The sequence below is a fragment of the Macaca nemestrina genome, chromosome 13 (assembly GCF_043159975.1).
Source record: "Macaca nemestrina isolate mMacNem1 chromosome 13, mMacNem.hap1, whole genome shotgun sequence".
Lineage (NCBI taxonomy): Eukaryota > Metazoa > Chordata > Mammalia > Primates > Cercopithecidae > Macaca > Macaca nemestrina.
Window position 1 is genome coordinate 15418368 of NC_092137.1, and position 22711 is coordinate 15441078.

The 22711-nt window shown below is 34.8% G+C and overlaps 1 protein-coding gene across 2 annotated transcripts in view; it reads right to left on the reverse strand.

The window, feature by feature from the left end:
• The window catches only part of LOC105486455 (NBAS subunit of NRZ tethering complex), a 390628-nt gene that overhangs the window by 208714 nt on the left and 159203 nt on the right, over positions 1-22711 (reverse strand). For both annotated transcript variants that reach the window (XM_011749319.3, XM_071076257.1), the window contains exons 27-31: positions 21574-21636; positions 19405-19527; positions 8709-8811; positions 5370-5599; positions 86-198 (exon numbers count right to left, since the gene is read on the reverse strand). In XM_011749319.3, the coding sequence (XP_011747621.2) occupies positions 86-198; positions 5370-5599; positions 8709-8811; positions 19405-19527; positions 21574-21636 (632 nt within the window). The remainder of the gene's footprint in view (positions 1-85; positions 199-5369; positions 5600-8708; positions 8812-19404; positions 19528-21573; positions 21637-22711) is intronic.

Genomic DNA, 22711 nt, shown 5'->3' on the forward strand with positions numbered 1-22711 from the left:
CTTTAGTTTTAAAAACTGAAAAAGAATACTAGTAAATTACTGCAATGTAAGTTAGTAACAATGCAACAGTAAGTAGAAAACTCACCTTGCAAAGGCAGGATCTTTACCCCAAATTCTTCAAGACATCCAACGGCCTGGATAAGATCTAGCTCCTCTTGAATGGCAGGGGGTCTGTCTGTTATCAGTTGTAAGCAGCACCTAGAAGAAATTAGATAAATTTTTAAAAAGAAGCAACGTATGTTTGCCCTTCTATATTCAACAACATGAGATCCAACACATATTTACCAAAAATCTACTACATTCCAGGAATTCATTCCGCTGGATGCCTTCTGTTATCTTAATCCTCACAGCAAGCCTGTGAGGTAGGCAAACATCATCATCTATCTGCCTTTTCAGGGAGCTAAAACTGAAGCTCACGGAAGTGAAGTAATTGCCTACAGTTGCATTCACAGTACAAAATGGCATCATGGTAGGAAGCATCATAACTCTGTGTTTAGTGCCGTTTTTACTGTTGAATGCAAACGTAATGATTATATTACAAAAATTTTTTTAAAGGATAAAGCTCAGATAATTTCCAGTTTCCCTTCTAAGAAAAACAGAAATGTCTTGATTTAGTCATAATTTGGTCTCTCAAAAGAAACAAGAAATGACTTAGGAAACTGCACAGAGAACATGCTTCTGATCAAAAAGGAGGAATCTGTTGGTAATATACGGTTCTGAGATGAACTACAGAAGAAAGTGATTTGCTAAGCTAAGAATGTGGGATTCCCATGGAGTATTTTAAGTAAGTTTCTGTTTAAATTCAAAGAAACTGCATTTAATAAAAGTTTCATTTAATGAATAAACTCATTCTCTAAAGGTGTTTAGAGGAACATTGGAATGTAAGACTAGAAAGATAGATCAGACGGTAAAGGGCTCATGAATGCTAGAATCACAGATCATGAGATGCAGGCATCTAAGCCCCAGCATGGCATTCACATGACTGAGTGACAGATACAGGCCTAGCCTACTCTTGTAAAACTGGAGGATTTAAATCAATTGTGCACTCACATCTACTGTTGATTCAAGTGTGAAAGGTCTATAACATCTTTGTGGTTTCTATCAAAACTGTAAATGCACTTTTTTACATTTTTTTCCTCTAGATCCGGGAATTACAAATAAATTCTAAATTACAAATAAATTCTCAAAATTTATATTACAGATAGGCTCACATGTGCTCAAAGACATATAATGATTGATGCTCACTACCAGATTGTTTTTAAAATGAAAGAAAGCATATCGAATCAGGAACAAATTAAATAAATCATATAATGGAATATTCTACAACCATCAAAAAGGAATAAAATAGATCTGTCTGTACTCACATGAAAAACCTTCAATACAGAATATGAGTGAAAAATAAAACAGGGCACAGAAACGTATGCATAATAGTAAGAATTTATTCATGACTTAAGAAAGAAGAGGTAACATTTGATAAAAAGTTTTGGAAGGATATATAAGAAATCAATATTTAAAAATGACTGAAGGATAAAGTTAGGAGAACTAGAATGAGGAGGGAGACTTATTGTCAATACATACATCCTTTTTGTATTGTTTGGATATCTATTGCTTCCTCAACAATTTATTTACAAAGAGTTTATAAATAACTGTTTAATCAGTAAGAATGTATGGGCTATTTCCTGTATTCAATATAGCTGTGAACACTGAAATGCATCCAGGCTCACAGGTCACAATCAGTTTGGTACCACATTATACACACAGGGCATGTTTGTGAAATGAAGGTGTGTCCTTGTGGGAGAGAAAGAGATGCAATGAAGGGGAAATATAGAAGGACCAGCTTTTTAAATGATCTCTGGGAAACACCTGCCAAAAAGATTGAAGTGAAATACAATTCCCAGTTTCAAAGGCTATTCTATTTGGTATTTTCATCATTTGAAATAAAAATAGAATCGCTTAGGAGAAGGCCGGGCGCGGTGGCTCACGCCTGTAATCCCAGCACTTTGGGAGGCCGAGGCGGGCGGATCACAAGGTCAGGAGATCGAGACCACGGTGAAACCCCGTCTCTACTAAAAATACAAAAAATTAGCCGGGCGCGGTTGTGGGCGCCTGTAGTCCCAGCTACTCGGGAGGCTGAGGCAGGAGTGGCGTGAACCCGGGAGGCGGAGCTTGCAGTGAGCCGAGATCGCGCCACTGCACTCCAGCCTGGGCGACAGAGCGAGACTCCGTCTCAAAAAAAAAAAAAAAAAAAAAGAATCGCTTAGGAGAAAAGAAAGAGCTAACTGCTTTAAACAACTTTGTCAAGTTCAATAACATGGTTTGTGAAAACATAATTCCTTCTGAGATAAGATATCACTGGTGGGGGTGTGGAAATGGGGGGGACTCGGAGGAGGAGTTACTTTTAAGCTTTGCTGGGTCTGAAATAACTATTAGTCATCTGGGGGGGAATCAATCTCTCCAATATATCCTTCTTGTATTGTTTAAATATTTATTGCTTCCTCAATAAAATGCTAATTAATAAATAATACCTTAATCAGTAAGAATGTATGGGTTATTTTCTACATTTAACATAACTGTAAACACTGAAATACACCCAGGCTCACAGGTTGCAATCAGTGCGGTGCCACGTTACACACATACGGCATGTTTGTAAAATGAAGGTGTTCCAATTGCCACCATAATCAAAATATCAAAATAAATTCCAAATAAAGATAAAACTGAAATGTAAAAAATACAACTATCAAAGCACTAAAAAGTATGAAAAACTGTCTTAATAGTCTTGGGAATTAAAGATCTTTCAAAGGATGACAGAAAAGACAGAAATTGTAAAAGAATCACAATTTTAAAAGAATTCTGAATAGCAATTGGAAAGATAAATCATATATAATATAAACTTGGCAATGTAGTAAAATATTTGAAATAGGCATAGGGCAAACGTTCCTTATGCTCCAAAATAAGCTCATAAGAATCAATAGTAAAAAGATGAACACCCCAAAAGAAAACATAATTAAGGCTAGAAACAAGTTTCAAATGAAAAAGTGCAAATGAAGCTGTTCAACAGGCAAACACTGGAAAGACTGAAAATTAATTTAGAGAAGGGGCCCTTTAGTGCCTTAGGTAATGGAAAATAAACTGGTGCCATTTGATAACAAACAACAAAATTTTGCATGTGCTTATCCTTTGATCCAGCAATTCCTCTTTGCATTATCCATCGACAACAGGCATAGTTCTAACCACTTTACATACTCAGTTAATATTACAATAGCCCTATGATATAATCCTACTATTATCCACATTTTACAGGTGAAGAACCTGAGGTCCTGATGACTGGCCCAATGTCACAGGGCTGTTAGCTGGAAAAAAGTAGATTTGCACATAGACATCTGGCTGGAGAAACTGCTGTGTTCTTAACCTCTATACTCTGCTGCTTCTCGGACAATGAAAAGGTATATTAAATGCAGTCAGAAAAGAACTAAACAAATCTAGCACAACCACTTGACACAATGCTGTAAAGCATATGAAAATGCTGCAGATCTGTATATACTAGCTTCATAAACAACTGAAAAAAGTGTAATAAAAAGAAATGTATAGTATTATCTCATTTTTGTAAAACTATACACAGGTATAATGTGCAAAATAGTGGGCAAATGATTGGGCTCAAAAATCTCATTACTTTGTTTAAATAGTGAGTGGATAATTCCTATCAAATAAAATGTAAAATCTCTTACAGACTGTTGACCAGAAAATCTGAGAAAACAGGATAAACTTAGGATGTACAGTGTTGCAAAAGCAGACACAGTAAGAATAACAAATAAGTAAATAATTTGCTAGAGACCATAGCCACCTTATTACTGAAGAGATTCTACCTTTCTTCAGTTTATTTGATTAAGAAACAAAAACCGAGAGATTACATGACAAACTCAGGGGTTCAGAAAAATTGTCAGTTGCCTTGAGGAGGAAAAAATAAATTAAAAAGTATGTCTCTAGAAATGAATGAGGATCAACACAGCTCTGAGTAAGAAAAGCAGAGCAGAGTCTAGAAAGGGGATCTCAGACAAAGAGAAACAAAACAGACTCAGATGTCCAGGGTACAAATGGAAGGAGAAATACGTATTAGAGGAACTAGACACGGCAAATGAGAGTTGGAAAATGACCAGTGGCAAGAACAGCAGCGTATCACTCAGAAGGCAGGGGACAGAGGACATAATACAATTGAAGATGTGCCTCGACTTACAATGTGGTTATGTCCCAATAAACCCACTGCAAGTTGAAAATATCATAAATTCAAAATGCATATTTAATACACCTAACCTAACAAACATCATAGCTTAGTTAAGCCTACCTTAAAAGTGCTAAGAACACTTCCATTCGCCTACAGCTTGGCTAGGCTTTTAATCATCGAACACAAAGACTATTTTATAGGAAAGTGTTGAATTTCTCATGTAATTTACTGAATACTGAACTGAAAGTGAAAAACACAATGGTTGTATGAGTACTCAAAGTACTGTTTCTACTGAATGCATATCACGTTTACACTATCATAAAGTTGAAAAATTGGAAGTTGAACCGTCTTAAGTTGGGGACCGTTTGTAAATTGCTTTTCTGAAATGTTGAACAAGGAAAATTATCTTTTTTAAGCTTTTAAGATTCATTAACACAGAGGTGATACGTATTTTATTCCTTGATCTGTATTTATTAGGCTCTTTTAATTTTATTTTAAAAACTTTATAAAAAGCAACCTTAAATCCTGAATCAAGTCTTCTAAAAAAATCACCGCAATTGTGTATACCTAATTATGAGAACTCAGATCATGAACATACCTTACTAGTGTTAAATAAGAGAAGTGGGCTAAAATCGGAGTACAATGGGGACAAGAGAGGAACTGAATTTATAGTCGAGAAATTTCAGCCAGGAAGCGACTTCTAAGCTTTATCATCTAATCAGGTCCCTTATCTCTCTTTTTTTTTTTCCTAAAGATTTATGCCCTGGCATTTAGGTCCCTTAGGTCTCTTGTCTCTAAACAAAGTGAAAGCTACATGAACGAGACAGACATCACCTATGCATGCTGAAAATTTTCAGAACTTGAATTTATAGGCTATCACATGAATCTCTTCCAACAGAAGAGAAATACACAGGCTTATAGATAATCAGCAAAAATGACCATGAGAAAGCGTGCTGGAGAAAAAGGTTTAAGCTGATGGACATTCATAACATTGTTTTCTTTTTATATTCAAGCAAAAAATAACTGTGCCCCATATAGTGTAGTCAATCTGTACCTGTGATATTATATTTTGTAAAGAAAGAATAACAACACAGTTTGTACATTCTGACTTTCCCCCTCCATCTGAGGGAAGAATATGGAGTTACTCTACCTGGCGAGATCCATGCAGCTATCAGTGAGGTTGGTAGAAGAATTGAAGTACTCTCTGCTGGCAGCCAAAACCAAGTCAATACTCTTTTCATAACTGACCCTGTAGTGGGGTTTCCCTTTATGGGCTATACCACCTGGGGGATTTTCTGAACAAGCACTGCAGTGCATCATCTGTCCAGCCAGGTGGATGTTTTCAAGGCGACTAGAGCACAGAAGGCTTTCTGTAAATATCTGGAAAAAAGGAGAAACTGGAATTAGCTATAAAAAGGGAAGATTCAATTCTCAATGAAATGAAGGCTCTGAAATCCAAATGAAATAAATTAAAAAACACATCCATCCTAGAGGTGGTGGCTGCACAGCATTGTAAATGACAATGAACTGTATACTTTGAAATGGTTAATTTTACATTCTGTGAATTTCCCCTCAATTAAAAAAAGTCAATCTTTTAGAAAGAATAATTTCATTGACTAAACCAAAATTAAGCATAATAATGTATTAAAATAAATACTTAGGTCAACTATCTAAAATTGATATTCATTAAAAACAGGATTAGACATACTATCCCACTCTCAACAGGGCCCATTTTGCTTAAAACTATTTTTAACCATTTCTATTTTTTCTCTTTTTCCTAATTTTAATTTTCATTTTTGATATGGGTTCTTGCTATGTTGCCCATAGGCTGGTCTCAAACTCTTGAGCTCAAGCAATCCTCTCACCTTGGCTTCCCAAAGTGTTGGGATTAAAGGCATGAGCCACTGCACCTGGCCCCATTTTAATTTCTTAAAAGAAAAATCTTTGAATATAATACAGCTTGAAGCATCTGAATTGTCTTATGAACCAGTCATGCCACAAATGCTATACTTACAAGCAGTCATTAAAATTAAAATATATTATAATGTTGAGTTTTTTAAATAATGTACATATTAAAAATTATTTAAATAAAACAAGAGATACTGAAGATATTCATAAAAATATCATTGTACTCTACTAGGCAACTAACAACATCAATTAACACAAAATTACTTCTATAATTGAGATTGTTTATATAAACAAAGCAATCCTTTTAAACGTACACTAACAACGTTACATATAATTAGTCTAAGAACTTCCCCAAAAATGTACTTCCCTGTCACTCTATAGTTGGATGAGGATAGCACAGAAATCAGAGATTTTTAAAAAGTAACATTTAATGGAGAAGCAAGAGTTTCAATATAATTAAGAAGACCATCCAATCTTCACAGGATGCCCTTATTTTCACCTCTTTGTGTCTAGGCTTCCTGCAGAAGGCATTTTTAGACAAGTCTTTGCTAAGATGTCTGATAAGGATAAAAACACTATATCTAAGAGGGATCCGCTATAAAATAGATACTGTGACAGAAAGCAAACTATTAAAGAGCAACCCTAATCACTTATATCTGACAGATAAAAATGGCTTACAATATGTCTAATCCAGATGACTTATATGTCATAGTTTCTCCATATTTCTCTGGTCTACTCAAGTAAGCCGTAAAGAGTCAATGTCCAATACTGAAAAATATATTTGCCCTAAAACTTGGAACAGTTTGCTAAAATGAACAACATAGATTTCTGTTCTACAGGCTATATATAAATCTTTATCTAACATTTTCAAAATTATGCCACTAGAACTTTCAAATTATTTTCCAAGGACAGCAAAATCTAACAACCAAGTCACTAAGACAACATAGCATATTTTAAATTATATTTAAAATTTGAAGTCTGTCAAATCTTTATTACTGTCTCCTACAGCCTTTTCAAAACTGTTATAATATGCTTTCAAATGTTTTCTCCACAAGGGCGACCCATGGACAGAAGTCATTAAAATACCAAAGCCTAATAAAAAGGTGTTAAAATATTTTTAAAATGTAATATAATGAGTTGTTTTGATGGATTACTCCACACAGAAAATAATTCAAATGTAATATACTTACTGCCAATTTTGCAATCAGAATCAGAAACAGGAATGAATCAAAATAATGCCACTCCAATGTAAAAACACTACCTCAAACATACTAGTGACAGTTGGGTTTTAAATCTCATGTGCATACAAATTATGTTCTAATGAAGTTGGTTTCAGGTTTTGCTTTAGATGCAAAAGGGGAAGACACTGGCAGTTGTATGTGGTCAGAGACTGTAATCTCTGTAGAAACATTAGTTACTCATGCATTTAAAAACTTGAAATTCAAATATAAAACCATTCATTTCTCAACAGTCTACATTAGCACTCTTTTGTTAAAATCGCCCTGAATTTAAAAACTAAACAATTTCACAAAGCAGAGACCTATTTTTACAATTCTAATTTCATCAATGGGTTATGCTTTGCAGTATAAGAGCAAAGCAACACAAGAAATACTCTTTATGATTTTGTGTCTGGCTTATTTAACGAGAAAATTCAAATTTAAAAAACTTGTTTTAGATTGCATCTTACTAAAAATGAGTTAGGTCATTTTTTCCACACAAATGGAAATATATATATTGGTAAACTGCCTCTGACTTGGAGATTTCACACATATAAAATGGAAATATAAATACTGGTAATCTGCCTCTGACTTGGCGATTGGACACACACACACACACACACACACACACACACACACGTGTATATATCTCTTCCAAATTAATGAGTAAATCCCCCTGGATTATATTCCCAGTCAACTGACAACCATTTCTTACGTATCCTTTATATTCCATATGTTATAAAACGCATTAGGGAATATGAGAGTGCACATGATATAATAATGTCTGTCTAGGAGCTGATGACCAAATGGAAGAAATCCACAAATAAACAAATAACTACATTTTAAAGAAAGACTACAGTAGAGGCAACTTATGAGGAAGGACAAAGGAAGGTATCCTAGAAAACATAATTAGTGAGCTGAGTTCTGAACTTTTATTTGGAGTTTTCTAAGTAAAGGAAAGAGGAATATATTCCAGGCCAAGGGAACAATGTGTGCAAAGTGATGGAAACATGAAACAGCAGGGTGGACGGAAGAACTGATGACAGGCTTGATGGTGCTACTGCAACATAGGGTACATGATGGACAGTGACAAAAGTGGAAGGGGTAAGGGAGCTGGCATCTTCTGTAGCTTTCTATGTCATGCTAAGGAGTAGAGCTACTTTTTGATTATTGATATGGAACAACAACACATTTTTAGAAGGGGTGTGTCATGAAAAGATTTGATGAAGCACTAGTTAGTTATTGGCTATTATTAAATAATATTACTTCCAGGGTAGCATATGGTCATCATTCTTGCAGTCAATAAACCATAACAATCAAAACTGTTGAATTAAAAAAAAAATCGTGTATGGTTCTAGAGTTACCTCATAGCAGGCATCAGAATCTAGACATGTGTATACATTCTGCTGCATAGTTAACATGTCTTGCAGCAACGTTCTCCAATGAGACTCACTGACAGGGGGCTGCCTGGAACAACACATTAAAAAGAGAAGGAAGAGGAAAAGAAAACAATTAATAAAACTCTTTCTTCAAATGGTCAAAAGTTAAAAACAAAAACAAAAAAACCACTCTACATACCACATCAGCTCTCAAATGATCAAAAGGAATATATCTCCTTTAAATTGACAGGAAAACACTTGGATTAAACATAGAGGGGAAAGCTGGGCAGCTATGCTTCAATGCTAGAGACGGTGACAGAGCAGCCTGTCATAGCCTGCGCAGACACACGCTGGAATGGAATTGAATGGTAATTACGGTAAAGGTAAAGAAGCTGTGTTTCTAAGGTAAAATGAACCATTGCAAGATAAAGCAGCTATGATACAGCAGAAAAAGCACTTGATGACAGAGGTTGGCTTCAAATTCCATCTTCATCACTCAGCAATCCCTGTCAAGAGGTCTTCTGGACCTCAACTGAACATTCCATCCACAGGACAACCGCAGGCCGCATCTGCCATCAGCCTGGGGGACAAGAACCGCGGCTCACCAGCAGGGCAGCATCAGTTGCTTCTTAGTGAGAGTACTGGCAGCAGTCCACAAAGCAACTCACAGGGCACTCCAGGAGTTCTCTTCTCAGGTGACTGCCCCAGTACAAGGAGCCAGACCCTCAGAGAGTAGTTGTTGGCATTGCTGTGTCCGGCTTAGGAAGAAGCTACATGTCATGAAAGAGCCAACATCTCTTGCAACGCACTCAGGAAAGCCCAAAGCATAAAGCCTCTGTCAGGTATTTCTACTTCATTTACAGGTCCTCCAGGCCAGAGGCAATTTACCAATCAGGGATCTGTTTTAGCTAAGTAGTGAGGCCTCTATAATCTAGTTGATTAAAAACCACTTTACATTGATTTCCAGAGTTACAGAGCTAGGGAATTAATGGTCAGATTCTCCTACAGCAGGGGAAAGGGTTCTGTTCCCAAATTCAAACAAAGTCACAAATTAGTTGTATGATTGTGAGCAAGTCATTTAATATTCCTGACTTTCACTTTCCTCACTGAAAGCCCCCATCAGTGACAAGCAATAAATGAGATTAATTTTGACAAAACACAGGCATTGAAGCAAGGTGCTCCTAAATATAAGAATAAGCTAAATTATCCATGAATTTGAATAAATTTTCTAATCTCTCTGAACTTTAGATTCCCTTTTTGTACAGCATAAACATTAACTTATACCAAAATATATGAAAAGACCCCCCCAATTTTTCTGGTATGTAATAAACATTCACCAAATGTGAATGAATGAATCTGAAGTTACAAATACATCTGGGTTTTTTATTTTTTAAATCACGTATATGATTCTAATATTGATTCAAGTAGGAGAGACAATATGCTGTAATTCTCTCTGCCTCTCTCCAAAGTTCATCTTAGTTAAATATACATGAGTTTGAAATCATCATTTATGTTTACTTTCTAGTCTTGACATTCTACATAATCATGAGTATCATTATTCAGGAAGAGCAGGTTTTGTTTTAAGTTGGTCAAATACCAACTAGATGATGTTTCTTTTTCATGCACCTTTTTATTTTTGATCTTTCACAATGCCTTTAAAAATCGTCACTATGCATTAAAAACAGGGCAGATAGATTGTATGTGTTTAACAGTTATTGCTAAAAAGTATATATTTGGGATAATTACAGCCAAAAATACAGTCTTTAAAATTTTTTCTCCTATAATTTTTCATAAGCACATGCTTCATTTGCCAATGCATTTTATATTTATTATACGAAAGGAAGAATTACTCTTGTTCCATATGCAATTAGGCATATGAGAACACTTTTTTTCTTCCAGCAGACAAACACACAAAACAAAATGATATATTTCAAGTATTTCAGGACAATCCATGAAATGTTTCCATTTGTCTGACCTGGGTATGTGAACTCTTTAGGCTTCAAAAAAACTGGAGCACTCTTTCAGATTTCTTACAGGCAGAGAAGTAGCAGAATGATGGATGAAGTGAGTGTCCATCTTGCACACACTTGATAAAATCAGACCTAGGCATTGTCTAGCTAAATTCAATTTCTTACAGCCCAGCTGTTCTTCTGGAAGCCATCCACACTGGGGCAGATGGTACTAATATTTTCTCACACATGGCTAGCCGTAAGTAAAGGTTCTAATAAAAATAAACTCATTATGCATTATTTGCAATGGCCTTTTAAAGAATATATTCAGTAAATAAGAATCAAGAGTAGAACTTGAAGAAAGTAACCAAGAGTTTTTGCAAATTAACAGACAGATCCCTGAACACAAATGTATTAGTTGCAGCTTTGGAATAGATGTGGATTTCCCAGGGATAAATAGTGTACCTCAAGTTAGTAAAACTTGCATTTGTGACAGATATGCTGACATCTGCCACCCTTTAGAATATGTATAAGAATATTCTGTGGGTATTGAAGGCCAAGCCATAGAAGTATGCATAAAAAAATTAAGATTCATTTCAAGTCAACTATTATGAAAACAGGCATCATATTCTCTTATATATTCACAGTAAATAGATTACCATGGGTAGAAATTAACTTCAGGGACTCTGTAAGTATTTAGGGAACTAATTTGGGGGTAGGGGAGGTGGGTTGGTAGGTAATCTAGCAGCAATTACAATGCTTTCCTGCTGAAAAGTAGATGCTAGAGTAAAATCAGCATGATCTTGGAAATATTGGCCATCCATTTGTAGCTATAAAGAAATCTTAAGGCATTTAAATAGTCAAAGTTATCTAAATTACCAGAGAGGGCCACTGACATGTAAGTTCCTAACTGAGGTGTTGTATGGTGGCTATAGCACTTGCACTGGAGAAATTACGATCTAGAAGGGAACTTAAGGCACATATGTTAATGACTGTAGTATAGTTGCAGTGTAACACCATATAGCTGCAACAGACAGTAAGAGAGGTAGATACAAAATGCTAGGGAATTTCTAGGAAGGAGAATTCAATTAAGCTTGGAGGAGTCAAACAAGGTCTCCTGGAAGATGTGTTGGAGCCAGCTCTTAAAAGATAGAAAGGAATATACAATAGTGTGTTTTTACTGCTGGGTTTTATTTTCACTTTGATAGTCGGGTTAAACTGAATCTCTAAATCCTAAAGTTTAGGTAAACAAAGTATGTTTTAAAAGTTCTTGAAAAGTTGCCTTTGCTTAATTCTACTCCTTCAGGATTAGTGCTTGAGGTGGCTTTTTTCCCCAGTCTTCTTTACATTTTTATGTAATCTCTCTACAGATCTGGAATTTAACCTTCCCATACACACATGGGGATCATTCTCAAATCCGTAACTCCAGTTCGGACTTCTCTGCTGATCTTCATGTCCATCTTCACAGCAGCATCTCCACCTACTGTCCAGCAAGCACCTCCAAGTCATACTTACCCTTTATTCTATGCATAAACTAAATGACTAATAGGTCAAAAAGTTATCAGTTACTTTATGGACCATTTGGATATCATCTAATGAAATGTCTTTCAACTCTGTTGCCAATTTTTCTTTTCTTTTTTTAAATATACATTTGACGTACTACGTTGTCAATTTTTCTACAGAGTAATCTGTTAGTTCTCTCATGGCCTTCATAGCCTTTATAAATATTCTCTTCATATTAATTAAGTATATCCCCCTCTGGACCAGGGAGGTACTATATCTTTTTCTTTGTAAGCCAGACATCAAGCATAATACAGACACAAATTATGTCAAAATCCATAATAAAATATTCATTAAATAATGTAAATAAACAATTCCATAAATAAGTGCACAATTATAAAGTATGAATATTAATTGTTCAGTTTTCCTGTCTCTGTTGTAACTGGCTCTAAATGAACTTCCAAAGAACTTAGCAAAATTTCTAATTTCATTAGATGTGCCACTTTAAATGATGACAATATAGAAAGAGACAAAATGAAACAAAGTTTTTCCAGATTTTTAAAATCTGTCATTATCTTTTCACTCACTTATTCTCACTTATTCCTTTGAAATGAGTAGCTAAAAACTATCAGTGCTTTAAGCAACACATACTAAAAAATAAGTAAGTCATTCACTCACAATTTTTTTTCTTTTAGGACAGTGTCTCACTCTGTTGCCCAGGCTGGAGTGCAGTGGCAAGATTTCGGCTCAATGCAACCTCCACCTCCTGGGCTCAAGCAATTCTCTAGCCTCAGGCTCCCAAGTAGCTGGGACTACAGACATAAGCAACCACGCGCAGCTAATATTTGTTTGTTTTTTATAAAAACAGGGTTTTGCCATGTTGCCTGGGCTGGTCTTGAACTCCTAAACTCAAAGTGATCTGCCCACCTCTGCCTCCCAAAGTGCTGGGATTACAGGCATGAGCCACTGTGCTTGGCCCATTCACCAAATTTTTATTAAGCAACACATTAAATATTTTCTGAGTATCAACTATGTACCTGTCATAATGTTTGTATCAAAGATTCTATACTTGTGCAACTCTCAAATGAATATATACATTAGCTGGAATTTTTATTAGGAATGCAGGAAAAAAACAGAGGAGTGAGAAGAATTGACATCTTTCCACTACTGACTCTTCCAATCTATAAACATGATGTATTCCTCCATTTCTTTAGATCTTTAAGAGATCTCAACAATGTTTCATAATTTTCATATAGATACTTTTGCATATCTCATGTTAGATTTATTCTTAGGTATTTAATGTTTTGATACTATCATAAAGTTTTCCACTTCATTAGTCCTGCACATCTCATGTTAGATTTACTTAGGTATTTAATGTTTTGATACCCTTATAACATTTTCCACTTCAACAGTCATGTAAGAAATGCATATTTTAAAAAGACAATGAAATGCCACTATATACCCATCTAAATGGGTAAAATGAGAGAAAAAAAAATCAGTATCCAGTACTTGTGATGTAGTGGAGTGACAGTAACTCTTACATATTGCTGAGAGAAATATACACAGTACCATTTTGAAAAACTGTTTGGCAGACTCTCCTAAAGTTGAACTCAGGTATATCCTATGACTCACCAGTTCCACTCCTAGGTAGATATTCAAGTGAAGGACAGAAATATGTACACCAGAAGACAGATAAGTACAAATTTATTCATAGCAGTAGCATTAATTATAGCAGAAAATGAGAAACAATTCAAATGTCCATCAACAGAGAATGTATAAATAATGTGTTATATTCACAAAATGGAATACTTTGCAACACTGAGAATGAACAAACTAAGGTTATACCAACAATACAAAGGAATCTCACAAACATAATGTCAAGAGAAAGAAGCTACATACAAATGTATATACTATATAATTCCATTTATATAAAGTAAAAAAAAAAATAAGGCAAAGTTAATCTATAGTGTTTTAGTGTTTTGAAAGGGGTAACTTATAGCACAAACAATCCATATACATACACTCAGTTCTCACTGCTGTGAGCTTTTCATACACATGGATAGCATCCTACTTTAGCAACCAGACTTCTGTCTGAGGACTTCCACTGCCAAAAGGCATGCTTAGTTATGCTGGAAGTGTAAGGGAGTTAACACTCATCAGACCAGTCCTCCTCAAACAATGATAGCCACAAGAGGGTAGCTGAGTAATCCTCCAACTCCCAGATGACCCCAGCAATACTGAGCCCTAGTCCACAGTGGAAAACCTCCTTATGTAATACAACCAGTATTGGCTCCCTTTTCTTCCCTGTATCAGTTCCCCATTCTCCTACTGATGCTAGGCTAGAATTACCTTCCAAACAACTTACACTCTAATCTTAGCCTCAGGGAAGCCCACATTGACAGAAGAATAATGCACTATTTCTTCACTTAATTGCTGTCTACATGGGTTTGGTATGATCATTTTATAAAAATGTAAGAAGCAGTAAACATCTTTTTTTATAAAAAAGAGTTGATGGTATACTGTGGAGTTAGACCCAGAATCCAAGTCATCTGACTCCCGAGTCAAGATAATTTCCTAATATGACTTCCTTACAGGAATTTAGAAGACCTGAAAGACATAGATCAAGGGGGACTTCCAAAGGGATGTTCACATTCAGAAAAGATTAAGCAAAAGGAAATCAATTAAATCTCCAGCCTAAAACAAGTAAAAGTACGCAAAAATAGTGGACATCCGGCAATAAAAGACAGTGATCCCTGAGAGAGAAAACCAAGTCTTTTTTGTTGTTGCTGTTTGAGACAAGGTCTCACTCTGTCACCCAGACTGGAGTGCAGCGGCACGGTCATGGCTCACTGCTGAGATGACATGTGGTCTGGAATCTTTCTCAAGACTACCCCAGTTTACTGCCTTGAGAAAGATTCCAGACCACAGCACAAGAAAGGAAAAATCTAAGCAGACTTGTGGACTCCCTGCATTGAGAAGACAGAACTGAAATTCCAGAGAAACCAAAACACACAGAGCACATGCAGGACGAAGTGCCAGGGAGGACACAGCAGAACTGGAAGAAATTCCCAAGATGTGCGAAGAGTCCCCGCAAATATTCAGCCAAGTAGAGGCCATAAATGCCTGCGGTAAAACTGCCCGAGGCTAGGCAAAGAGAACATAATGTCAAACTCACACCCGCTGGAAAACCTCAGGACACACGGGCATTAAGCAGAGTCTCAGCTCAGTTATAGGGAATAATTAGCCCTAGAAGGAGCTCTTCCTCCACCTTAACTGCAAGAAGCAAAAGGATTAAACTGTTGGCAAGTAAATTAACCATGTCCCAGAAAAAAAGTACAAGAAGATTTACAGTAAGTGAAATAAATGAGACATAGAAAGAAAACTATTGCATGTTTTCACTTATATGTGAAATAAAAAAAATCAAGTATAAAGAAAGACACCAAAACAGTGGTTACCATGAAGGGTTGGATGGGACAAATAAGGAGATGCAGATTAAAGGATACAAAGTAGCAGACAGGTAGATGAACAAGCCTAGAGGTCTAGTATACATGAGAACTATAGGTAATAAAATTGTCCTGTACATGAGATCATGCTAAAAGAGTAGATTTTAGCTACTCCTGCCACAAAAACAAACAAAATAAAATAGATAACTATGTGAGATGAATGTTAATTTGTTTCACCATAGTAACCTTTTTACTATTTATATGTATCCCATCACATCATGCTGTATATTTTAAATATATAAAATAAAACAACTTTTTAAAAAGTTATAAAAATACAAAAATATAGCAAACAAGAAGGAAAAATTCATAATGTCTAGTATTCAATAAAATTATTTTGCGACCAGGAGCGGTGGCTCATGCCTGTAATCCCAGCACTTTGGGAGGCCGAGGCAGGCGAATCACGAGATCAGGAGTTTGAGACCAGCCTGACCAACATGGTGAAACCCCGTCTCTACAAAAAATACAAAAATTAGCTGGGCATGGAGGGCGCCTGTAATCCCAGCTACTCGGGAGGCTGAAGCAGGAGAATCCCTTGAAGCCGGGAGGTGGAGGTTGCAGTGAGCCAAGATCACACCACTGCACCCTAGCCTGGGCGACAAGAGAGAGACTCCGTCTCAAAAAAAAAAAAAATTATTTTACATTGGAAAACATGAAAAATATGACAGATAATGAGGAAAAAATTATTGAAAACCTACCCAGATATTAGATGGGTATCACAGATGTTAGAAAGATGTTTTTAAAAAGAAGAGAAATGTCAGAAAAAGCTGGTGTTAGAAAAACAGACAAGAATGTTTCAAAATGTATTATAACTGTTTAACATATGTTCAAAAAGTTAATGAGGCATGAAAGTTTAATAAAAACCAAAATTGAACTCTTAGAGATTTAAAAAAAAACTCTTAATGAAAAATACAATGAATGTACAAATTGAGACATTAGAGAAAAAAATATGTAGTGGACTTTAAAGAACAGTGATAGAAATTCACCAAAATGAAACCCAAATACCTAAGAATATTAAAACAAACAAGTAACACAGTATTGATGAGCTGTGGGGCAACCTGAAAGGTCCTAATAAATATATAATTGGAGTCCTGAAAGGAGAGGAGTAGAAGATAAAGGAGAAGAAATATGCAAAAATTTTCCAAGTTGGATGGAAACTATAAACCCAAAGATCCAAGATCCAAGATGTTTTATGAAGAAAACTATACCATGAAATTAAATTTGAAACTGATGTCAAAAAGAGAAATTCACAACAGCAATTTAAAAAATATGAGAAACACATCAGAAACAGATTAAATCTGACAGCAGGTTTCTCATTGGAAAAAAAATGCATGCTAGGAGACAGTGGAGCAATTTCTGTACCGTAGCATACTTAAAAAAAACTGTCAAATTTGAAGTGTATACCAAGTGACTATATCCTTCAGAGAAAAATGTGAAATAAAGACTTTTTTAAGCAAACAAAGATGAACAAATGAATCACTGGCATCCTAGCACTACAAAAAAAAAAAAATTAAAAGAAGCCTTCTAGACAAACAGAAAATAAAACCAGACGGAAACACAGGTCTACATAAAGAATTAAAACTGCCAGAAATGGTAACTACATGGATAAATACACGATACATTTTGCACATTATTTACATCACTTTAAAAAATAGTTTACTGCTTGCAAATAATAATTACAATGCAAAGTGAGGTTTTTAACATACATAAAAGTAAATTATATGATGACAAAAAAAAAAAAAGCTTGGAGAAGAGAAAGTATCTTGCTACAAACTCATATTGTAGAGGTAAAGAAACAATATCACAGGAAGATGTACCTTCCTGTGATAGTGCAATCTTTTATATAGGAAATCCCATGAAGTCTGCAAAGAAAAACTATTAGAGCTAATAAGTAAGCCCAGAAAAGTTAGAGGACATAAGATCAATATATCAAAGAATCAACTATATTTCTACACACTAGGAAGGAACAATCTGAAAATGAAATTAAGAAAGCAATTCCCTCTACAATAGGACCAAAAAAGAATAAAATACTTAAGAATAATTTAACAAAATAAATGCAAGAATAGTACACTAAAAACTAAAAGATCATTTAAAGAAATTAAAGAAGAACTAAGTAAAGGGAAAGACATCCTATGTTCATGGATTGGAAGACTTAATATTGATTTAGGATAGCAACGTTCTCCAAACTGACCTACAGATTTGATGCAATCCTTATCAAAATTCCAAATGAAGAAATTGGTAAGCTTATTCCAAAATGCATATGAAACTGCAAAGGCCCTATAATAAACAAAACAACTTTGGTGAAAAAAACCAAAGCTGGGAGACTGTTATCTAATATCAATATTTAATACAAATCTGCAATAATTAACACAGTATGGTATTGGAAGAAAGAAATAAATGGATCAATGGAACAAAATAATCAAAAATTAAGCCCCCATTTACACAAGACAACAGATTTCAAAAAAATTGCAAAGGTAGTTCAGTAGAGAAAGGATGGCTTTTTAAACAAATGGTGAGGAATAATTAGACATAAAAAGTTTTCTGATCCATACTTTGAACAATAAGCAAAAATGAACTCTCAGAATGGTTCATGGATCTAAATGTAACATGTAAAACCAAAAATTTTGCTAACAAAGGTAGGAAAAAAACATTGTGACAAAGCATTAAAAAAGTACAAATTGATTAAAAGGCAATTTTTTAAAAAGTATACTCTTCAAAACACAAAGATAATGAAAAGACAGGGTACAAATGGGAGAAAATCTTCACAAAGCATACATCTAATAAAAGGACTTATATCTAGAATATATAATAAAAGTCCCAAAATTCAATAAAAAGAAAAATAACTCAGTTTTAAAGACAGGCAGAGAAAACATGCAGATAGCAAATAAGCACTGACCACACCAAGTGTTGATGAGGATAAAGAAGAGCAATGTAGGATGTAGCAACTGTAACTCTCCTACAAGCCTGGGAGGAAAGCAAAATGGCACAAATCCTTTAAAAAACAGTTTGGCAGTTTTTGAAAGTTAACTATTCACCTACCAAATGATCCTGCCATTTCATCCTTAGGTATTTGTCCAAGAGAAGTGAAAGCAAATGTCCACACAAACACTTGCATATGAAAAGTCATAGCAACTTTATTTGTAAAAGCCAAAATTCAAAATAACCCAAATGTCCATGGACAGAGAAGTAGTAAACAGGGTGTGAAAATTCCATAGAATGAAATATCATTCAGCAAATAAAAAGAAACAAACTACTGATCCATGACACGACATGGATGAATCACAAAATAATTATATTGAGTGAAAGCCAAACAAACACACAAACAAAAAAATTACACTGTGTGATTTATTTATATAAAATTCTAGGAAATGCAAAGTAATATACAGAAGTAAAGAAAATAGATTAGTGGTAGCCCTGATGAGGAGAAGGGAGCATGATAACGAAAAGCAAGAGAGAAAGGATTCTAAAGAAGTAATCAAAAAACTTTCAGGGGTATTGGATATGTTTATTATCTTAATCATAATGATGGTTTCCCATGGGTATATACATATATCAAAACTTATCAAATTATACTTACACTTTATGTGCAGTTTATTATTAGTTATAACACAATGAGGTTGTCAGAAAAAGAGAAATACTTTTAAAAATTAATTTTTTTTATCATTTAAGTATTTAAGTATTAAGTATTTAAGTATTTATTAAATACTTTTATCAATTAATTTTATTACTCACTTCCGGCCGGTGTGCCTAGTCAATCTAACCATCAGCTTGCGTGCCTCTTCCGAGCTAGACTGAGTGTTTTTAACAAATGAAATTGGTTTCTCGAGTCCATGTTTTTCCAAAAGCTCTGACACACTATAAGTGAAAAAAGGATTATTTAATGTCTTGCTACCAAAGAAAAAGAGTCTAAGAATCTTAGGCATATAGGTTGCACTTCAGTGTTTATTACTAAAAAAAAATTATCCCATAGTGTAATCCAATTTTACATATAACATTGATTCTCAACAAAAAAGAAAAAAAACTAATAATTATATAACAAATCTTACCTTTCTCATTGACTTTTATTAGAATGTAGTTGGGCTAAGTAGCGTACTAAAAGAAAGCATGACCTATCTTTATCTCAAAAATCTTTCTTACCACAGCACCTGTCAGTAAAATAAGCCAAATCTATATTTTCAGTACAGTTTTAATTCTTATTAATCCTATTGAGTATTCTGTTATAGGCAAGACTACTAGAAAAGCAATAAACTAAGAATGCTAAAGTTAGAAGACTCTGGAAATCATCAGGCTCATTCTCTATCAAGAATCCATGTTATAAATATACAAGATATGTCAAAAATTCTCTCTGTCTCATGAATCTTCTTGAGATATCCCATTCCATAATCATCAACATCATATAAACACTTGATCTGACTCACAAAATCTCACATTTATGAAATGACTACTACAGGACTGAATAGAGTGACTGGATAGAATCCAGTAACTCTTCAGAAAATAGGTTTCATCGGTAAAGTCACCTGGCATTATGTATACTAAAACATTTATCAAGTATCTGGGGCCATGAGGTGGAACAGGAATACAAGCTCTTATCTTGAAAGCACAGTAAATTAAGCTAAATAGTGAAACCTAAACATCATCCAGAAACCTATAGGGTGTTAACTGTTTCCTTGAGGTACTGATGGCATAATAAAACCACCAGGACCACCCATGGTTACAATCACAGACATGTGATGAAATAAATGACGTTTATTTCACTGTATCTCTTTGAGCTATCTCTTCTCAATTTGACTAGAGAAATAAAGGTAACTATGCAGATTTGTAGAGAATGAATTTACATTGACTCAACCCACCAAGCCTGAGTCAAACTAAACTGAATGTGTTAGGAAGGTAGCAGGGAGGACAGGCACAAGCCAGCCTACAATGGGAAAAGCTGATTTAGTAAACATTTTTCAAGAAATACAACTGTATAACTTTCAGAACACAAAATAACAGGAATCAAGCTAGGTAATAATAAACACAGGTCTCCAGGAAACTGAACAGTTAATTCTCTATTAAACTCACATGTTATGGTACACAAAACCATTCTGTTCCCTCAAAGGCAACTTGAAATATTTTTACACTAAAGTCCATTAATTTGAATAAGATTTCTAATCAGTGGACTCCAAATTATCATACATACTACTATTAGTAATGTTATTAGCTATAATTTCTATAATTATACATTGGAAGACCAGAGTTTATTATTCTTAAATTTTTACTTTTAATATAATACTTAAAAGTTAAATGTACATATTTATATAAACATAAAAATAAATATTAGTAAACAATATCAGACTTTCTATATGGGAAATTAAGATGATTTCAATCTCCAAAAGAGATAGTTTAACATTTTATTACAACAGTAAAGAATATTCCTCCAGTGTTGCATGAGGGTTCTAATGCAGTTTGACATAATACAAATAGTCAATTCAATGTATTATGCCCTAAAAAGGGAAGTTAGTGTAATAAACATTGTTTGCTGATAAAGATGCAATAATTGCTGCATGAACTAACATTCCTTATGTGCCTACGATGTAGGAGGCACTTAAATGTTTAATCTAATATTGATTCCACAATTTCATGAGTTAAGATATTATAGACAAGAAAATCCTAGGCCCAAAGATCACACAACTAGTAAGTGGTAAGGTCTAAATTTGAATGTAGGTTTTCAAAGATCATGTTATTATTCTATCACTCCACAACAATGGGGTATAGTGTATTTGCTGTCGAGAAAATTCACTCCCAAGACAAACAAAAATGAGGTCAAAATAGAAACAATGACTCACAGGCAGACTTAACGTGACATTTCTTGGACAAATTCCCTCAATAAGCATGGAGCCAAAAAAACTGTATTTTTCTTACCTGAGAATTTGTTCCAGTTGGTCTACCATGTCATGAAGCTTTGTGGTTGCCTCTGTCTTATCACTAATACATTAAAAGAAGAAGAAGAAAAAAAGCCCTTAAGCTTAGTATTAGATTTTTAAATAAAATACAAAACTTAATGAAGTGAAAAAAAGGAAAGATGTTTCTTTTACGTGTACTGAATAACAATATTGCCTAAATTCATTCAGCATTACTCATGATTCAAGAGAATAAGAAATGCTAGAGTAGAACAATATTCTCTGTTACAGATTAGTCAGAAATGAGGAACTATTTTCTAGGGTACTTTTGGTTCAGTTGTACTTAAAGGTAAAAAAAAAAAATTATAAATCGATTGTTTAAGATGAGGTAAAGGGTAAAATCACTATTTACTACTGTTCTTTTAAACCAATGAAACAGATTAAGAAAAAAGCATAGTTGTGTTGGCTTTCTCCTAGGCCTATCTACACAACTTAGGATCTCCTCTCCAGGAAGTTTCCATTAGGATTCTATATACTCAGGAAAGTTCTTCCACATAATCATCCCCTGTGCATTAAGGGAAGGGAATCGCATCCACTTCAATGTTAAGGAATCAGCGAGAAGTACATCCATCACATAGATAATCCCTGGTAGGGAGTGAAGATGAAAAGGCAATGCTTTCTGAGGAAGCCAGTAAGCAGAAACTAGGAGAAACACTATCATGAAAAAGATCACAAACTAATAAAAATGTGGTTGGTAGGGAAGATTAAGTATGGCACAACATCTGTGCAAGTGAATAGAGGAATATGGTGAAAAAGATTATAACTGCTATAAAAGCCCTCTTTCACCCTAGACAACTGTGTGTCCCAAACACTCAACTGAGAAACACTGCCCCTGCCACTCTCAGGTGCCTTCTGTGCAATGCTCCACCTGAATTCCCACAAGATCTTATGGTTTTATTTATTTTTTATTATTTATTTATTAAGTACAATTTCCACTGTATTTTTCTCCAGAGAATAGTCTGTCTTCATTTAAGGACTCAGCTCCTTACATAGGCTTTGGTGGGGATTGTGGGGCAGCACCCACAGGTCAAAATCGGCGTGGGGGTGTTCGGTGCTTCACGACATCAGTTCCTGACTATTTTGCTGTGAACTGCAGCCCA